The 16,947-nt window shown below is 48.1% G+C and overlaps 4 protein-coding genes, 2 long non-coding RNA genes and 1 other non-coding gene across 8 annotated transcripts; 3 read left to right on the plus strand and 4 right to left on the minus strand.

Moving 5' to 3' along the window:
• Positions 1-511: 511 nt before the first annotated feature.
• LOC107279779 (uncharacterized) lies at positions 512-3,212 on the minus strand. The gene has a single exon (XM_015764327.3). The coding sequence runs from the start codon at positions 3,210-3,212 to the stop codon at positions 786-788; it is 2,427 nt and encodes an 808-aa protein (XP_015619813.1). The 3' UTR covers positions 512-785.
• Positions 512-5,850, minus strand: LOC4352692 (octanoyltransferase LIP2p, chloroplastic). Of its 2 annotated transcripts, none has more exons than XM_015764331.3 (4): positions 5,501-5,850; positions 4,856-5,120; positions 4,286-4,436; positions 512-4,188 (listed from the first exon to the last, which is right to left on the minus strand). In XM_015764331.3, the coding sequence occupies exons 1-4, from the start codon at positions 5,695-5,697 to the stop codon at positions 3,884-3,886; spliced, it is 918 nt and encodes a 305-aa protein (XP_015619817.1). In that variant the 5' UTR covers positions 5,698-5,850; the 3' UTR covers positions 512-3,883. The 2 variants fall into 2 exon arrangements, with proteins under 2 accessions (XP_015619817.1, XP_015619818.1); XM_015764332.3 differs by having other exon boundaries at positions 4,281-4,436.
• A 2,687-nt stretch (positions 5,851-8,537) lies between these two features.
• LOC4352694 (RING-H2 finger protein ATL65) lies at positions 8,538-10,431 on the minus strand. The gene has a single exon (XM_066306245.1). The coding sequence runs from the start codon at positions 10,236-10,238 to the stop codon at positions 8,916-8,918; it is 1,323 nt and encodes a 440-aa protein (XP_066162342.1). The 5' UTR covers positions 10,239-10,431; the 3' UTR covers positions 8,538-8,915.
• A 1,058-nt stretch (positions 10,432-11,489) lies between these two features.
• LOC136354709 (uncharacterized) lies at positions 11,490-12,745 on the plus strand. Its single transcript, XR_010738308.1, has 2 exons — positions 11,490-12,210; positions 12,307-12,745. It is a non-coding gene; the product is annotated as an uncharacterized lncRNA (long non-coding RNA).
• Positions 12,746-13,664: 919 nt separating this feature from the next.
• On the plus strand, positions 13,665-14,888 carry LOC9269255 (uncharacterized). The gene has a single exon (XM_066306204.1). The coding sequence runs from the start codon at positions 13,774-13,776 to the stop codon at positions 14,596-14,598; it is 825 nt and encodes a 274-aa protein (XP_066162301.1). The 5' UTR covers positions 13,665-13,773; the 3' UTR covers positions 14,599-14,888.
• Positions 14,889-16,166: 1,278 nt separating this feature from the next.
• On the plus strand, positions 16,167-16,668 carry LOC136354790 (uncharacterized). The gene is made up of 2 exons (XR_010738564.1): positions 16,167-16,416; positions 16,544-16,668. It is a non-coding gene; the product is annotated as an uncharacterized lncRNA (long non-coding RNA).
• A 182-nt stretch (positions 16,669-16,850) lies between these two features.
• TRNAE-UUC (transfer RNA glutamic acid (anticodon UUC)) lies at positions 16,851-16,924 on the minus strand. Its single transcript has one exon. It is a non-coding gene; the product is annotated as a tRNA-Glu (tRNA).
• Positions 16,925-16,947: the final 23 nt, after the last annotated feature.

Below are 16,947 nucleotides of genomic sequence, written 5' to 3' on the forward strand. Positions count from 1 at the left end.
GTTTGATCTTGCTTGGCAACAAGAACACAACATCCCAGACTTGTTTACACATGAAGCAAATTGGCAACATACCAAGCATCAGCATAGGAAATATCTACAGTTTCACTAACTGCAAGATTTTACACATTATCCATACATTGTATCCATCACCAAAGAGTCAAAGACTACATTGAACAGCATATATAGGGTATTTGTACATTGTTCCTTCAGAAGAAGAACAGCATATGATGCTATAAAATGCTGAAATCCATGAAGACCAGAGGAACCTATCCAAAAGAACATCCCAACATTTGCCACTGCCCACCACGCACCAAAGGAGCACCTGAAGAAGAGCACAGGATGTGCTTCAAGGTGGAATGCAGCAAATGTGGCAAGTTCACCTGGAATGGATGTGGTAAACATGTCGCATCCGTTTACGACGGTATCGAGAAGGGGAAACATTGTACTTGCAAGCCATGGCCGGGTGTTGACACAAAGGCAGATGGATCCACTTCGAACCCCAAAGAAGGTGTTAGAGACCCACTCAACAATGTAATTTCAGAAATAGCAGTGCCAAATCCAACACAGGGAACAGCCAAGTCTGTTACAATAGTGGAGTGGTTTTGAGGTGGAAGATGGAAGGATACAAGGGCTAGAAGGTTCTAGTAGCTTCTAGACTAGTAGAGAAGAAGGGAGATAGAGGAGAGATCGACAAAGAGGCCAGCCAGCCTCCAGGTCGCCGCCGCCGCCGTTCGCCGCCTTGGCCAATCAATCTGTTCGTCCCCTCCTGGAAGTGCTGCTGCTACTTATATATGGTTGCCTCTTGGGCTTGCTTGGACTTCTTGGAAAGTAGCTGATCCAGCCCATATTGCAGCCCACATGGCTCCTAACATTCTCCTTCCCTTGAAATTCGGCTTGTCCCCAAGCCGATGACTCGAAGCTGTGCAAGCTTCACCCACTTGATCTCCCCTGTTACTATTTCTCTTGTAATGTAGCCAATATGACCATAGGAAACACAACCAGCCAATGCTTGTAATAGCCCACAGTGAAAGCCTAGTTCCTTGTTTAATAGCTAATGCCAAATGAGAGCCGCCTGGATCCCATGGAACACTCAATAAATTGACAATTACTAAGTTTGCATAACCATATTGCTGCAGGAACATAACAACCTTCATGTCCTTGTTAACAGCAAATGCACACAACCAAAGATCACGCTTCTTCTGTACCACTCCACTGACTGAAAATTCTAAAGTCCAAACTGTATTGCCTTCATCCTCCATTACAACAATAAGCAGTCTAGGAGCATCAGCAGCATGGTTTTCTTTGGCAGTGATGATCTCATAATCACTTGGCTTAATGCAATGTGCTCTCATGCAGGTAGTTAATTGACAATTTTCTGGTTGTAGAGCGTAGCTACCAATCTGACCCATCTCAGCATCTGGATCCCACACTAATGGCACTAACAGTACTTGCATGAGTTCCAATGGGTTCACAATTAGCATACTGTTCTTGTATTGTTTAGAGTTCCAATCAAGCAATCCACCAAAAGACCAACCATTGTGCATGAATAGAATAGACTGAGGATAGCACTTCTGAACACTACAACCATACGAATCCCGGTCACAGATCAATTCAATGTAATTGACCTCTTGAACCACTATACCCAGTGTATTCCAATCAAACACAACACCTTTCAAGTCTTTAGCCCATTTCTTTGCTACATGTGAAGTCCTAGTGAAAATATTTTCCATGTAAAGTGGTCTCACAATATGCAGTATGGCTATTAGTAAATGGAATGTGCTAATTGCATTTGGGCCATACAACCAACAACAGCCAATACAGCCTTGTCCAAGGTGAGTGTCAGGTACAGCAATTGATTGAGCCAAAAAGTGTACCTTATCTTCACCAAAGTTTTCCAAGAATTTTTTAGCAACTTGAGCTTCTATATAAGCTTGATGATGGCTCTTTGGAGATATATCTTGGATAAGTTTAACAAACAATCCTGGAATAGGCCGCATAATGCTCAGGTACTGTTTAGAATCCCAACCATTCAACATCTTCATTTTAGCCTTAGTGGACCATATCCTCCTTGACATAAGCTGTTGTGATATCATGCTTACTGAATGCTGAAGGAGACCACTCAAGTGCAGCTCATATAGCTTAGGAACAAACAATGACCATTCTTCACCTAACTCACTCCAAATCGCTTTCCAGAATTTTGAAATTGCTTTTCGATCCACCAGGATATGGGTGAAGCCATTGATCAATAAGGGCAGGATGTCATTCTCATGTGGTGGGGGCCACAGTTCCAACTCAGCCCATTCAGTTGGTGGTGGCCAAGGATCAAGTAGATGTTCTTCAAGCCAACAATAGATGAATGCTGGCCAGGGCATTGGTCGGAACTCCAGTCCGCTAATCACTCCACTGTAGGTTGGAGGTGGCCATGGCTTCAATTCAATCCCCTCCAGCCTTAGCTTTTTATTGAACTGTGTCTTGCTGTCATATCGAGGGATTCTCAACAAACACCCGGTGGGTGTTGGTATGTCCTGCTTGAGGTCGCTGACCAACCTTGCTGAGAAGATGTCAATTGACTCGATAGATATTGGAACAGACTTGGCCACACCTGACATTGTCAGGAACACGCCCCCGACGTGGTCTGCGCCACCCTTGACATCAAGGCCTAACATCGAACATTTGGTGTGCGTCTCCTTGTGACAGTCAGGGCCATCAATTTCAGTGGTGCAGGCGACGTCCTTACCAACTTCCAGGTCCATGGAGGCCAGAGAAGTGGAGGTGCACGTAACCACTGCTGCCACGGTGAGGTCTGGGATGTTATTGGGGTTGGAGCAATTTGTCAAACACTTGGCGGGCGTTACCATGGGCTGTACAGGATTGTAGATGTAGGTTGCACCGATTGCGTCCTCAGCAGATACCAGATCAACAGAGGTCATAGAAGTGGTGGCACACGTAACAACCACATCAACAGCGAGATTGGGCTCGACATTGGGGCTGAAGCATTCTGTCGAACACATAGTGGGCGTCATCTTGTACTGCTTGTTTCCAACCAAAAAATGTGAGTCTTCAGTGTTATTCTGTACATGGGGAATCCATGATGCTAACGCTGCCTTGAGAGATTGGAAATCAGCTCTCCTTGTCTGCTCTGCCTCCACCCGCCTTCGTTCAAACTCCTCCATTCGCCTCAAAATCATATCCAACTTATGTTCACTTGCCATGGCAGCTTGCTTGGTGAACTCAGTGGGGATTGTTGGCTCTGATACCAGATTGTTAGAGACCCACCCAACAATGTAATTTCAGAAATAGCAGTGCCAAATCCAACACAGGGAACAACCAAGTCTGTTACAATAGTGGAGTGGTTTTGAGGTGGAAGATGGAAGGATACAAGGGCTAGAAGGTTCTAGTAGCTTCTAGACTAGTAGAGAAGAAGGGAGATAGAGGAGAGATCGACAAAGAGGCCAGCCAGCCTCCAGGTCGCCGCCGCCGCCGTTCGCCGCCTTGGCCAATCAATCTGTTCGTCCCCTCCTAGAAGTGCTACTGCTACTTATATATGGTTGCCTCTTGGGCTTGCTTGGACTTCTTTGGAAAGTAGCTGATCCAGCCCATATTGCAGCCCACATGGCTCCTAACAGAAGGTTAATTGGCTTGGCTGAACTTCTCACCTCTCCTACATATTACCATCATCTTCAAAACTGATAGCGTTATCTGATTGGCAGGTGAAGCAAAAGTTTGAGCTTGCGCACATGGATGACTAGTTCTGCAGTTTTGGTGATATTAGAGTGAAGGAGACTTCACTTTGATCTAATTATGTTTGCCTCTCTATCCACCTGTACTGGTTTCTGACTTCAATGCAAGTTGAATTTCAAGAATCCAATAAAATATTCTGCAGTTAACTAAAATTTTTGCTTTCCTGAAGATCCCAGTTAGGGTTGTGATATAAAGAGAGCTGGAAAACTTCAGCAAACTCTTTAAGCAGGGTTCTGTAGGCTTTATCGATCAATGCTGTTTCGTCTATCTCTTTTCCATCAGATGCTATTTGCAATATCTCTTTGATGCTCCCAACGCCACGATCTTTTATGCCGCAGGGAACAATGAGTTGAAATGGTGTTAAGTCAGTGGTTACGTTGAGTGCTAGACCATGATATGCTATCCATCGTGAGACATGAATTCCTATTGCTGCAACTTTCTTATCTCCTAAAAAGTAAATAGAGGGGATATATTAGTAACACGTCATTATATCTCACAGAAAATTCAAAATAATATCACAATTTCCAAAAGGATAGTACCATACCAACCCAGACACCGGTTAGACCTTCTACCCTAGATGCCTTGATGGAAAATGCGGACTGAAGGGCACGAATGATCACCTCTTCAAGTGATCTAAAGTACCAATGAAGGTCCATTTGATGATATCGCAAGTTGATAATCGGGTACATTACAAGCTAAGGAGACAATAAAATGACTGTCAGAAGCACAGATATTAGCTATAAACGAATTTCATGCAAAGATTGAGTATCCAATAGGAATCGAAGCCACAATCTTCCGGGAAAACCAGGATTTTATCACATATTTTGATAACCAGATTAACCACAGCTAGGGATATACATGAAGTTTAACTAGGTAGAATACATCATAAATTGTAGCAAAACAAGCCACAATCTTCTGCCTTAGTGAAAATCAAGATTTCATCACATTCTGGTAACCAGATTGCACAGCTAGGCCTATACTTGAAGTTTTAACTATCTATAACTAGATGTCTAGATGATAATGGAGAACCATACAGCTTATTCACAAGTAAAAGAAATGAACCACGATTCGTGATATGTAACAATATGAGCTTCACTGACATTATGGTACATACCTGTCCAGGACCATGATATGTCACCTCCCCACCACGGTCAATACGGTGAACCTCAAAAGGAGCATCTTTAACATCGAAATGGAGGTAGTCCTCGGTGCTGTCAGTGCCTAGCGTATAAACTGGTGGATGCTGCAGCGCGATTAAGGTGTCGGAGTGATCTTCATCCGTGCCTACCAACCCTTTCCTCCTTGTCACAATGGACTGCTGCCAAGCCCAAGATTCCGCAAATGGAACGATGTGCTGATGGAGGTCAAATAACTCACACCTGTTGAATACAACCACATAGTCAGAACAATCAGTGGCAAGCAGGCAACACAATTTTCTAGTAGAATGCCACAATTCTACTACACATCAGGTTCAAATTCAGTTTGCTGCTTCCCAAAAAACAGTGAAGCTTTGAGAGTTCTAAAGTTTGTACAGAACAACTCTTTGAGCAAAACAAAGCCATTTGTGGATTGTTCGTGCTGATGAATTCAACCGAATGACCAGCAAGACCGGTTAAATCAAATCATAAACCAGAAATACATCATCAACTAATACAATCGAAACAACGACACTGACACGGTTTCTTCCTTCCCATTTGGAGCAATAAATTAGGCATTCGAAAGAAACTAGGTATACTAGGAGATTCACGGGGCACCAAACCTCCTCCTGCTCACGCCACCAGCAGCGGAGCCGGACACCAGAGCGGCGTCCCTTGGCGCGGCGTGGAAGCATCCGGCGGGTGGTAGGCTGGGCCTTCTCCCCCGGGAGCGCGGTGGCGGCGAGGAGGCCGCCCTGGAGACCACGGCGGGGAAGGGCAGGGCGGCGCAGTGGGAGCCATAGGAGCAGGGCAAGGCCATGCCCGCCCTCCTCTCGCGGTGGGGCGGTGACTTGTAGGGTGGCGCTGCGCCGGCAGCCAGCGGCGGCGGGCGGAGTCACCGAGGAGGCGAGGAGGAGAAGGCCATGGCGGCCGTCTAGCGTGGGGTGTTGAATTCACCGACGACTAGACGACTAATTTGGGCTCAGTACTAAGCCCGGCCCATATATAGCAGATACGTGGGCTGTAAACTTTCTTCGATTAACAATAAGGAAAAAGTACACCAAAGGTCCCTGAACTTGTCATCGAGTTAAAAAAAACATTCTTAAACCACAAAACCAGATATCTGGCGTCTCTTAACTAATCAAAACCGGTCATAATAGGTCCTTTGGTGGTTTTGACCCCGATTTGTTCGACGTGGTGGCTGAGTTAGCATGGGACCTATGTGGACCCCACATGTTAGTATGCCACGCAGGCCTGCAAGAGAAGAGTGAGAGAGAGGAGGAGGAGGAAGGGAGAGAAGAGGGGAAAGAGAGATGACGTGGCATCCTGACATGTGGGGCCCACGTGGGTCCCACGCTAACTCAGCCACCACGTCGGACAAAACCGGGGTCAAAACCATTAAAGGACATACTGTGACCGGTTTTAATTAATTAAGGGACACTGGATATCTGGTTTAGCGGTTTAAGGATGTTTTTTAACTCGATGACAAGTCCAAGGACCTTCGGTGTATGTTTTCCTAGAAATAACGAAAAATGTCCATTTCGATTCTCTCAACTATGACTCAATGTGATTCGTATCCATCAGGTGAAGTAAATTGTCTCCTTCAACTATCATTTTTTTCGGAATGGTAAAGTTATTGCCGATGTTTTATATATAAGAAGAAGATGTCTCGTTTTAAAAAGAAAATGGGACCAAACCTTATAATACACAATTAATTAAAGAAAACTAAGTGAAAACCACGACTACAATAAACCCTCCAAGAAGCCTGAAGCCTAAACTACTACGGCAACGAAGCAAGACCAACCAAGCACAACACTCAACAATTCTACTTAACACAAGGACGGTATAGCCAAAAGCACGAGAAGGAAGCAAAACTCCTCGCACGGGCAAAGACGCGACGTTATCGTCATCATACCATCACTTATATGATTGGGCAACTCCGACTTCACCAAGATACATCATGTCAGGACACCGACCCGATCGAAGCCAAAGCGCAACTCAACGGGTAGGGTGTACACTCATAAAAATAGGTGCGCGAGCATTATGAGCATATGTATTTGTACTGTATGTCTCTTGAACAAAATATCATAGTAGTGACGGCAAGTAATCAAATGTCCGCATAGATCGGCCTGATGACTGTGGATGGACGTGTTGATTACTCGAAGAATTAAAAGCATGGGCACATGGAGCCCCCTCCCCCCTCCCTCATCACTCGCTAAAAGGCGTTCATCACTGCCGATCGATCATGGCGATGGACGGACCACCTTCGCCTGTGCACAAAATGTTCATGCATGCTGCTCCACCAGTTTCCTCCCACACAAGATCATGCATCGCATTTACTCAGCCGGTGCCCACCTGTGGAGTGTGGACTCGTTGTCCTTGTTCCCTAGCTATAGCTAATTTTGCCCTTGTTCCAAAGAAAATCGTGTGGACAAGGTGAGCCTTTTGTCTAAAATTCATATGAATTTCGTGTGAAAACATTTCGCTTCGAATTATGAAGTTTCATTCAATGAAAGATACAGGTGGATCGATGGATCAATCACTATGTAGGCTGGTAATATTTTAAAGAGTAAGTTGCACTGGTGGTCCTTAAACTATCGTGGGGTTTCATCCAAGTCCACGAACTTACAAAATGTGTATCGAGGTCTCTAAACTTGGTTTATTGTATCATTCTGGTCTAAAGTCTCATTTGACCGTGGTCTTGTCTACGTAGCATGACATGTACACGACGACATATCATATTATTATTATTATTATTATTATTATTATTATTATTATTATTATTATTATTATTATTATTATTATTATTATTATTATTATTATTATTCTCCCTTCTTCTTTCATTTCTCTCTTCTGCAACCTCTTCGACATGGGGGAGCTTGAGGTGGCTCTAGTGAAGAAAGAAGATAAAAGAATAGGAGAAAAAAGAAAAGGGGAAGGAAAAAACACCATGTCATTATCCACATGGCGTGCGACGTAGGCAAGACCACGGTCAAACGACGATAAACCAAGTTTATAGACCTCGATGTGCACTTTGCAAATTTGTGTACCTAAGTGAAATCTTATGATAAGTTTAAGGACTGCTAGCGCGTCAATGGCAAATCTTATGACAAGTTTAAGGACTGCTAGCGTGTCAATGGCGTACGTCACCAACTGTAGTAGGGCATCGGTGGTGCGTCGAAGGCTTAAACTTAACCAACTAAGATATACTAATTCACGATTCAATTTATAATTTGGTATACAACTACGTCGTAGTAGAATTTTTACCCGGACCTAGAAAAGGCGCATTTTCGATTCAAAAGAAAACAAATTGCATCTTTCATTTTTTATTTTTTTTCTCGATGAGCAGAAACAAATTGCATATGCATAGCATATCACCAATGGTCACTGGTCAGCGCTGGACAGAGGAGTGGGCCCCAGTCCACGCTGTCGGTGGTGACCCAGGGTCGCCGCTTTCGGAGACACCCAATTAACGTATCCCCGCATATCCCGCTCGCACCCCCCCCCCGACCCCACCACCCTCCCCATCCATCCATGCATGAATTTGCATGGCTCTGCTCTTCCCTTCTCCCCACCCATTGACTCCATCGCGCCGCCGCGGCGACCTCTCGGCTCTCGCCGGCGATCGCCGCCGCCGCCGCAGAATTGCACCGGTCACCGTGACAAAACAAAACTTCTTCTTGTAGTAGCAGAAGTACAGAATAGTGTAGTAGTAGTACATTGGGAGTAGTAGTACGAGAAGCTAGCCGTCCGATGAGAAAACGAATGCTCCTCCACGTGGCCTGACGGAGACCGTCGTTTTCTGATCGGACGGCTGAGATGCGTGCGTTGACCGTTGACTCGCCGCCTCGGAATCCGAGACGAGGTCGTCGCGCCTCGCGCCTGGGCGCGCGTCCTCCCCGCCATTAAAGAGCCAGCGAGCTGTGCAGGCCGAGCATTTATCTCGCCATTACTGCGCCTCGCTCTCCACCCAGGCCCACCTACCTCGCCACCCCACCCGGATCGGATCGGATCTCGGAGCGCAGCCGGCGGCGAGGCCTACCGGCTGAGCCGGTCCGGCGAGAGGAGGGCCTCGGGGTCGCCGCACCGGAGCCGGCTGGACGCGGCAGCGGCGGCGCTGGCGCGCCTCGCCGCGGCGAGGATGGAGGGTGGCTCTGACGCGAGCGACATGAAGAACCCGCCTCCGGGGGCGGTGGCGCCGCCGGGGCCGGTGCCGCCGCGGCGGCGGGAGAACGGGGAGGATTTCGCGGCGGCGGAGCGGTAGGAGCGGAAGGAGAAGACGCGGGAGGCGGCGGCGGCGCCGCCGCCGCCGCCGAACGGGGATGGCCAGCGCTTGCTCCAGAAGCTGCTGCGGCCGCCGCGGTTTGGGCCGTCCGCGCCGCCGCCGCCGCCGCCGATGTTGAGGCGGTAGCGCCACGGCGGGGACGCGGTGGAGGGGGCCTCCACGGCGAGGAGGTGGCGCTCGAAGCCGAAGGAGTAGGAGCGCTTGAGGAGGAAATCGTCTCTCGGGCCGACGTGGTCCGGGCTTGCCGGGGTGATCTCCGCCGGCGCGGCGGAGGGGTCGGCGGCGGCGTGGGGTGGTTGCGGGACGGGGTGGAAGAAGAGGAGGTCGTCGAGGCTGGGGCGCACGCGGCGGGCGGCGCGGAGCGGGGAGGCGACCGGGGGCGGGAGCGCGACGGCGGCGCGGCAGAGCGGGCACGAGGCGTGCGCGCGGAGCCAGACGTCGATGCAGTCCGCGTGGAACGCGTGCGCGCAGAGCGGCAGCGCGCGGAGCTCGTCGCCGTCGGCGAACTCGAGCAGGCACACGGCGCAGTCGCGCGCGGCGGTGTCGGCTCCGCCTCCCCCGCCCCCGCCGCGCGCCGCCATCGCCGACGACTTGAGGTACTGCGCCGACGGCAGCGACTTGATGGCGGCGTCGTCGAGGCCGTACGGCGAGAAGGTGTGGTAGTAGTTGTCGTAGGTGGTGAACGTCGCGAACGAGTCGTCGGCGGGGGAGCCCGGGATCATGAGCAGCCGCCGCCTCCTCCTCCTCCGCCACCGCCGCCTCGCCGCCCTGAACACCCGGCTCACCAGCCTCGCGTACAGCACCACCAGCAGCGCCGCCCCGACCACCGCCAGCATCGCGATGAGCGGCGGGCTCAGGCTGCTCGACGCCGCGCCCCGCCGTCCGCCCGCGAACTCCCGCTCCGCCACACTCCCCGGCACCGGGGCTGGCGCCGGCCCTGGCACCGGCGACGTCGCCGGGTTCGGAGCAGGCGGCGAGCTAATGCCACCCCCTTCAAACATCGCAGCATACGGCGATGGCGCCGGCGACGGCGACACAGCCGGAGCCGGTGCCGGCGGCGGCCGGAGCGCGCGCATCGCGTTCTTGCACCGCCCTGCCTCTCGCCGCCTCGTGTGCCTCAGCTCGGTGGGCGCATGGCGCGCGGCAATGGCGGGCTCAGCTCAAGCTCAAGCAGCTAGTGGAGTGGTAGGCTAGTAGCTACTCCTAGCTATGGAGAGTGAACTGCATCTGCATGAGGTTGAGTGCGAAGCGGTGGAAAGCTGCGAGCTCACCGGGTTGGTGGAAGGGTGTTATTATTTCAAGCACAAACGGCCAACGAGCGCATTAACTGCACTCTCCTCTTGCATTGGACTTCCCAAGCAAAGCTCCTCCTCATTTTTGGACAAGAGAGACCAACAGGGGGTATTTACACCAAACTGATCATATCACATGATTTTCATTCAGAACCGAATTTTTTTTTGGCTGTATCAAACCAATCAACTATACGTACTATTGTACCAGTACAAATCTTTTATGCGGTAGTAGTGCTCTATTTGGAGGAGTATCTCGTTTTGAAATGGATTAATTCACCTTGGAAATTTACTGAAAACTCTGAAAATTACATCTGTTCTTGACTATGAGGAACAAAGACTGCTGAGAAATGGAGTACTACATACTGGAGTAGTTGACTGCTGAATTGTGTCTGGACTATGAGGAACAAAGAGGCAAATTGCTGCTCTGTCCCAAGACAGCCCACTGTTTCATGTGAAAATGGTGTAAAGAAGAACAATAATAATCCTTTTTTAAGACAAGAATAATAATCTTGAGTACAATGTTCCTTCCTAAAAAAACAATAATCTGTAGTACTGCAATGTTATATGCTTTGACAGCACTCAAAATATCTGACCTTCAGAGAACCTGTCACTGACTTTTATTCAATCTCATGAGCTAGTAGCCTAGTATAGCCATATTCTTATGTCCATATTAATTCCACCTAGTCGAATATGCTTTGCAAATTGTCATGTGCTAAGAATGAGAGCATCCTACACTTCTCAGCTCAGCTCTCTCAAGCTTCATCTGCATCAAGCACTGGATGTGCAATACATCCTGTAATCTGACTTACCCTGTGAATCTGCAACCATTTTTGTGCTGCAGCTGCTGCACTGAACTCATCAGATCAGACTTTGGAAGCCTGCAGCATAACACTATTCTTGTTCATCTTGGTTCCTGACGAAAAAGGCCTCTCTGGTTGGTAAGTGGCCTCTGTCTTTTGATAAAGAAGAAAATGAGACTCAGGATAAAGCTTCAGTCTCAATGCCACTAGGTGTAGTAGCTATATAACCCTGCTTTGCAATGTTCTTTGTGCTCCATAATTTCACCTCCTTGCATTATTATTACATAGGCTTACTCTTTTTCGTCTCTTTTTGTTATGCTGCTGATTGATGAAGGGATGGTTCTACTCTCAGAACCAAATTCCTTGCTTAATCTTGTAAACCAAATATCATCATGAACAGTTCGACAGAAAGTTCAGAATGACGGTTATTCAGGGAAAGATCAGATGCTCGCTGTTTCAGTGAGAAAGGATCAAAGCAAAGCTGACAGAACGGTTCAGATTTTATTCAGATTGAAAAGTTCAGGTTTTGATCTCTAGTATATTTCTGAACTGCAACACTGGCCTGTAAAATATTTATGCGTGTAAAAGAGAAATCTGAATTTGCACATGTATATCAACACTGAATCCTTGCTACACCAGCACTATAAACTGGCATCAGAAATCTGAATTTGCTCCTAGTTGTAGTTTTTTTTTTTACATCATTTCTTCCTGTCATTGCAAATCTTTGTTTTGCGCAGTTTCACGACAGCGAAAGAAAAGAAAACCAACAATTCAGACAATGCTGGCTGTTACTACTTGCAAGTCAGGAAAAATTGTTTCTTCAGAGTAACAAAGATGTCTCAGGTTCTAACTTAGAGTACCGATCCCGGGGCAATAATCTGAGCATAATTTCCCCTTATCCATAGCAAAATTCTTGCCTGACTGCACAAGTGATTCTTGCAGCACCCAAATCCCAGGTGACGAGATATTTCTTTTCAGGCTTTTGGAGACATTCCAATCTTATACTCATTCGTAATCAAGAATTTGTGCGCTCTTATCCTTGTACACACTAGCCATCATCAAGACAAGAGAAAAGAAACACCCAGGAGAAAAGCTAAACCTGAGAATTGGATGTTCTCTGAACTTGTTAAGAAGGATTAGCAGTTAAGAGAAGAACCGGAATAATTTGACGTCGGAGGACAGGAGGAGGAGGAACAGATGCCAGCACCAACACACTGAAAAGAGAAGATGCCCTGTGTTTTTTTCTTTGTCAGTGACAAACAGTCGCTGTGGCTGGAAATTGTGGTTGCAGATGAACTTGTCCATAGGCCTAGTTAGCCATTTGGAGAGTAGACTGTACAAGCGTAGAGTATTGCCATGATCAAGCAAGAAAAGTTTTTGTTCAGACCACTCTCGGCGTAAAGAACTATGAGCTTGTTGAACTAGTTGATGGATTCTCCAAATTCCGTGGTAATTTTTGTTGAAATACAAGAATTTTGATGAAACAGTCCAAAATCCGAACCAAAATATTCTCAGTTCAAACTGTTATTAAAAATAACAGCTTTAGTTTACAATCTTTCATGACACATATTTATTTTCTCCACTACCACAGAAGGAACTTTTTTTTTTTTGCCTTTCGCCACTGACTCGTGTCAACATCTCATTTCACCATTTGTAACAGTTTGGAGTTTGGACCCTACATGTAAGCGAGAGAGCTGAATGGCAAAAACAAAGATACTAAAAAGAACTATAGATCACCAATCAGTGACAAACAAAATTTCCCAGTAATTTTATCTATTTGACCATGCATATTGTCTTTAGTATATTTCTTATCCTTACTTGCTTCCTTTCTAATGCGGGAAAATTTGCTTTTGACTTAATTGCTTATAAAAAAATTGACATATGTTTTTTTTTCTTTTGATGTAGTAACTAACAAAGGGACTTCAGCAAAATCGATTCGTTTTCCATTAAATTCATCTAAATCCCTCATTTTCTGTGAAGTGAGCCTACCTCAACTGGTTAGGCTTATGATGGTGGAACCTTCCCACCCGAGGTCAAGTGCTAGACTTGGCACATGTGCTCGCGTTTATTGTTAATTTTTTTTAATGGTAGGTGATGTATCCGTTAACAACGAGATGTCTATGGTGACTTCATAAGTTTCAAGGTATGCCAGCCCAGTTTTCGGAGGTACACAAAGGGGTGTGGTGGTTTCATAAGTTTCAAGTTATGCCAGCCCAGTTTTCAGAGTCTGTATTATGTTTCCAAAAAAGAAAAAAACATCTCATTTCCAAAGAGGTCTACAAGTTTAAAACACCACAAATAGACAAACATCTAAATCCAATAGAGAAGTAGATAGAATCTATTCCATTCCAATGACACCTTCCTCTCCAAGCTTAATAGTAACAACAACGCCAAAACTCAATATAAATCTCCCCCTGGTCACCTCCTCCTCACATTCTCACGCGTACACGTAGTGGCAGAATAGTACCACCTCGAGAAACTCGGCAACTCGCCCGCCGCCGCCGCCGCCGGCGGCGAGGATGAGGTACGGCGAGGTGGTGCACTTCAGCCACCCGCACCACCGGCTGCGGCTGGAGCACGCCGACACGCCGTTCCGGTGCGACGGGTGCCGCGAGGTCGGCATCGGCGCGCGCTTCCGCTGCCCGTTCGCCGGCTGCGACCACGACCTCCACCGCCAGTGCGCGCTCCCGCTGTCCCCGCCGCCGCCGCCGCTCCGCCACCCGTTCTACCCGCGCTGCGCCTTCGTCTTCCTCGCGCGGGCGCCCGGCGCGCCGGGGACGCGCTACTGCAACGCCTGCGGCCGCGACGTCGCCGGCTTCGTCTACCACTGCCGCGCCTGCGGCTTCGACCTCCACCCCTGCTGCGCCACGCTCCCACACGTCCTCGACGCCGCCGCCGGGGCCGCCTCCGGCGGCGGCGGCGGAGGCGCGAGGCTGTACCTGCACCCGAAGGCGACGGCGGCGTGCCACCGGTGCGGGCACCGGGGGCGGAGCTGGACGTACCGGAGCAGCTGCAAGAGCTACAGCCTCCACGTGGCGTGCGTCATGGACATGCTCGTCGAGAGCTGGAACGGCGTCGGCCGCCACAAGGGCGGCGTCGCCGGCGGCGGCAATGTGTACGACGGCGTGACGGTGGCGGGGAGCGGCGGGTACAGGGTGCCGGTGATACGCGGCGCGGCGAAGAGCAGCCACGCGAGCAGGGGAGGGTCCTACTGGGGAAGGAAGGGGAAGGTGAAGCGGTGCTGCGAGATCGCCGGCTTCGCGGCGCAGGTGGTCATCTCCGCCGTGCTCGGCGACCCCACCGCCCTCATCGCCGGCGTCATCGGCTCGCTCATCGCGCGGTGACCGGCGCCGCCGCCGCCGCCTTCGCGCCGCGGCGGAGGGGGGTAAAAAAAAAATGTAAATTAACTACCACGTGTACACACGTACGTAGCCCACGTGGCAGAATTTAACTCGTGCAATAACATTAACCCGTGTACACGTCATCTAATCGCATCGGAGCCGCACAATGTTGATCGGACGGCGTGGACGTGGATCGCAATCTGCTTGCGATCCAAGCCCGGAAGGGTGTAATGTGTAAGAGATTAAGATTAGTACAGTATAATTCAGGGTTGTTACCCAAAAATAGCACGCAATTGATCTCTCTACTGCATTCAAACAGCTTGAATTCAGTCAGTTCACTCCCATGGAACATGTGAAAATGCAGGAAAATAAGCTGAATTTTCAGATGGATGCGAGGATTCTTTTTCAGGGAATATGTAGCAAATTCGCATCGATTCTTCCCTGCATATTTGTAGTACAGGATTGGAGTTTCACCTTTTTTTGGAGTTTGATTGGCTCTTGTCTTGTGCACAGCTGCTTGCAAACCGAATGCAGTTGACAGAACTGAAATCGAAATGCCATCGCTGAGATATGCAGAGTAAGAGCTGCATCGACTCTCCAACGAGTTGCCATGAGAAATCAATCACTGAATACTCAATCACTGTAGTTCAATTTTGTACTTTTTTGTTTAGTTCCTGAAATTGGAGAGAAGTTTGGGAAAAGTTGGTAGTTTGAAAAAAAAGTTGGAAGTTTATGTGTGTAGGAAAGTTTTGGATGTGATGTGATGTGATGGAAAGTTGGGAGTTGGGGAGAAGATTGGTGTGAACTAAACAGGGCCTTACTATGAGTACAGGAGAACTAGGAAATACATCTGCAAAATGACTGCATTCATGCAGCTGCATCAAAACCCAACCTTTTTTTGTGGTTGATGTAGTGGAGGAACCTTCTTCTAGTTCAGGCTTCAGCATCTTTACTCCTTAGTCCTTAACCAAGAAGCTGCCCTGTACATGAGGCTCAGATTTGCCACCATAATTTTGTTCCTTGTAGGCTTAGATAGGCAGAGCAGAGATCTTAATCATCTTAGCCTGGGAGTACAATTTATCTGCATCAGCCTGCAGTATCTTTGATAGTTCATCCGGTGAAACATTTGAAAGGAACATGCACCATCATCACAATGCAAGTTTGTGCTCAGTGAAGAACACATTTACAGTATAATATTTAGGGAAAAAAACTATGCTCAATGATAGTAAAGGGTTTTCAAGTTCAGGATCAGTTAATCAGAAACAGTAGCAGTGCATGACACACTATTAGAGAGGAAATTCAGAGAAAACATTTCATGCAAGAATGATACAAGAACAGAGAAGCTATGCAAAAGTGACCATCTCTAACTTTGACAATTGACATGATCAAAGTGAATTAATTACTCAGCTAGAATTCTAGAAATGCACAAAGGGGTTTTACGAAATCAACACGGCATATCTGCTCTTGTTCCCTAGTGAATCTGGAACGCACGATTTTGATCGGACGGTTCGGGATCGCTACCATCGCGTTCCATTTCTTGGAGGGCATAAACGTAAATATCAAACAATACGAGGGGTAAAAAGGAAAACCAAGCGGCGCCGTCTGCTCGCCGTCCGTCTCCGCCTCTCCGCCGGCGACCCCCTCGCCGCCGCCACCGCCGCAGCGCACGCGCCCTCCCCGAGGACGTAGGACCTGCAACGGCGCCGAATCCCTCGCCGGAGAGATCGCCGCCGCTTCGCCGTGACATCAAGCGGCAGCGGAACGATGGCCGCGCGAGATCGAGGCGGCGGCGGCGGCGGCTGCCGGCGACGTGATGCTCCGGTACGTACATACTTGGCTCATCGACAGGTTGAAAACGCTGGAGAGTAAACAAAATCGCAGTACCGTTCTTATGCTTTGCTTGTTTGGAAGATTGAAACCTATATACTCCATTTTGCATCTTCTATAGGTTGGCGATAATATTTCTGCGACTTATCATGAATCTCATTAGCAAAGCTTCAAAAATGTAAGATGAGCATCTCATCAGGACATGGGCTTGATAGCGATGATATTTTAATTTGCAATTCATCATCATACTGAAATGCCGGAAACATGTTCTCCACAAGATTTCTACAAATCCCATGACATAAGGTAGCTGTTTTGGTGAAGCAATTTCAAAAGGATCGGAAGTGCACAACTTGTTCATTCTATCACAATTTCAAAAGAATGATAGCAAGTGAAATGTGATATTTAGGGGAAAAAATCATGAAAAAGAATTCCATTGCCGGGATTTGAACCCGGGTCGTCTGGGTGAAAGCCAGATATCCTAACCGGACTAGACGACAATGGATTTGATGATAGTGTTGCACGCGG

This window comes from Oryza sativa, chromosome 12 (assembly GCF_034140825.1).
Source record: "Oryza sativa Japonica Group chromosome 12, ASM3414082v1".
Classification (NCBI taxonomy): Eukaryota; Viridiplantae; Streptophyta; class Magnoliopsida; order Poales; family Poaceae; genus Oryza; species Oryza sativa.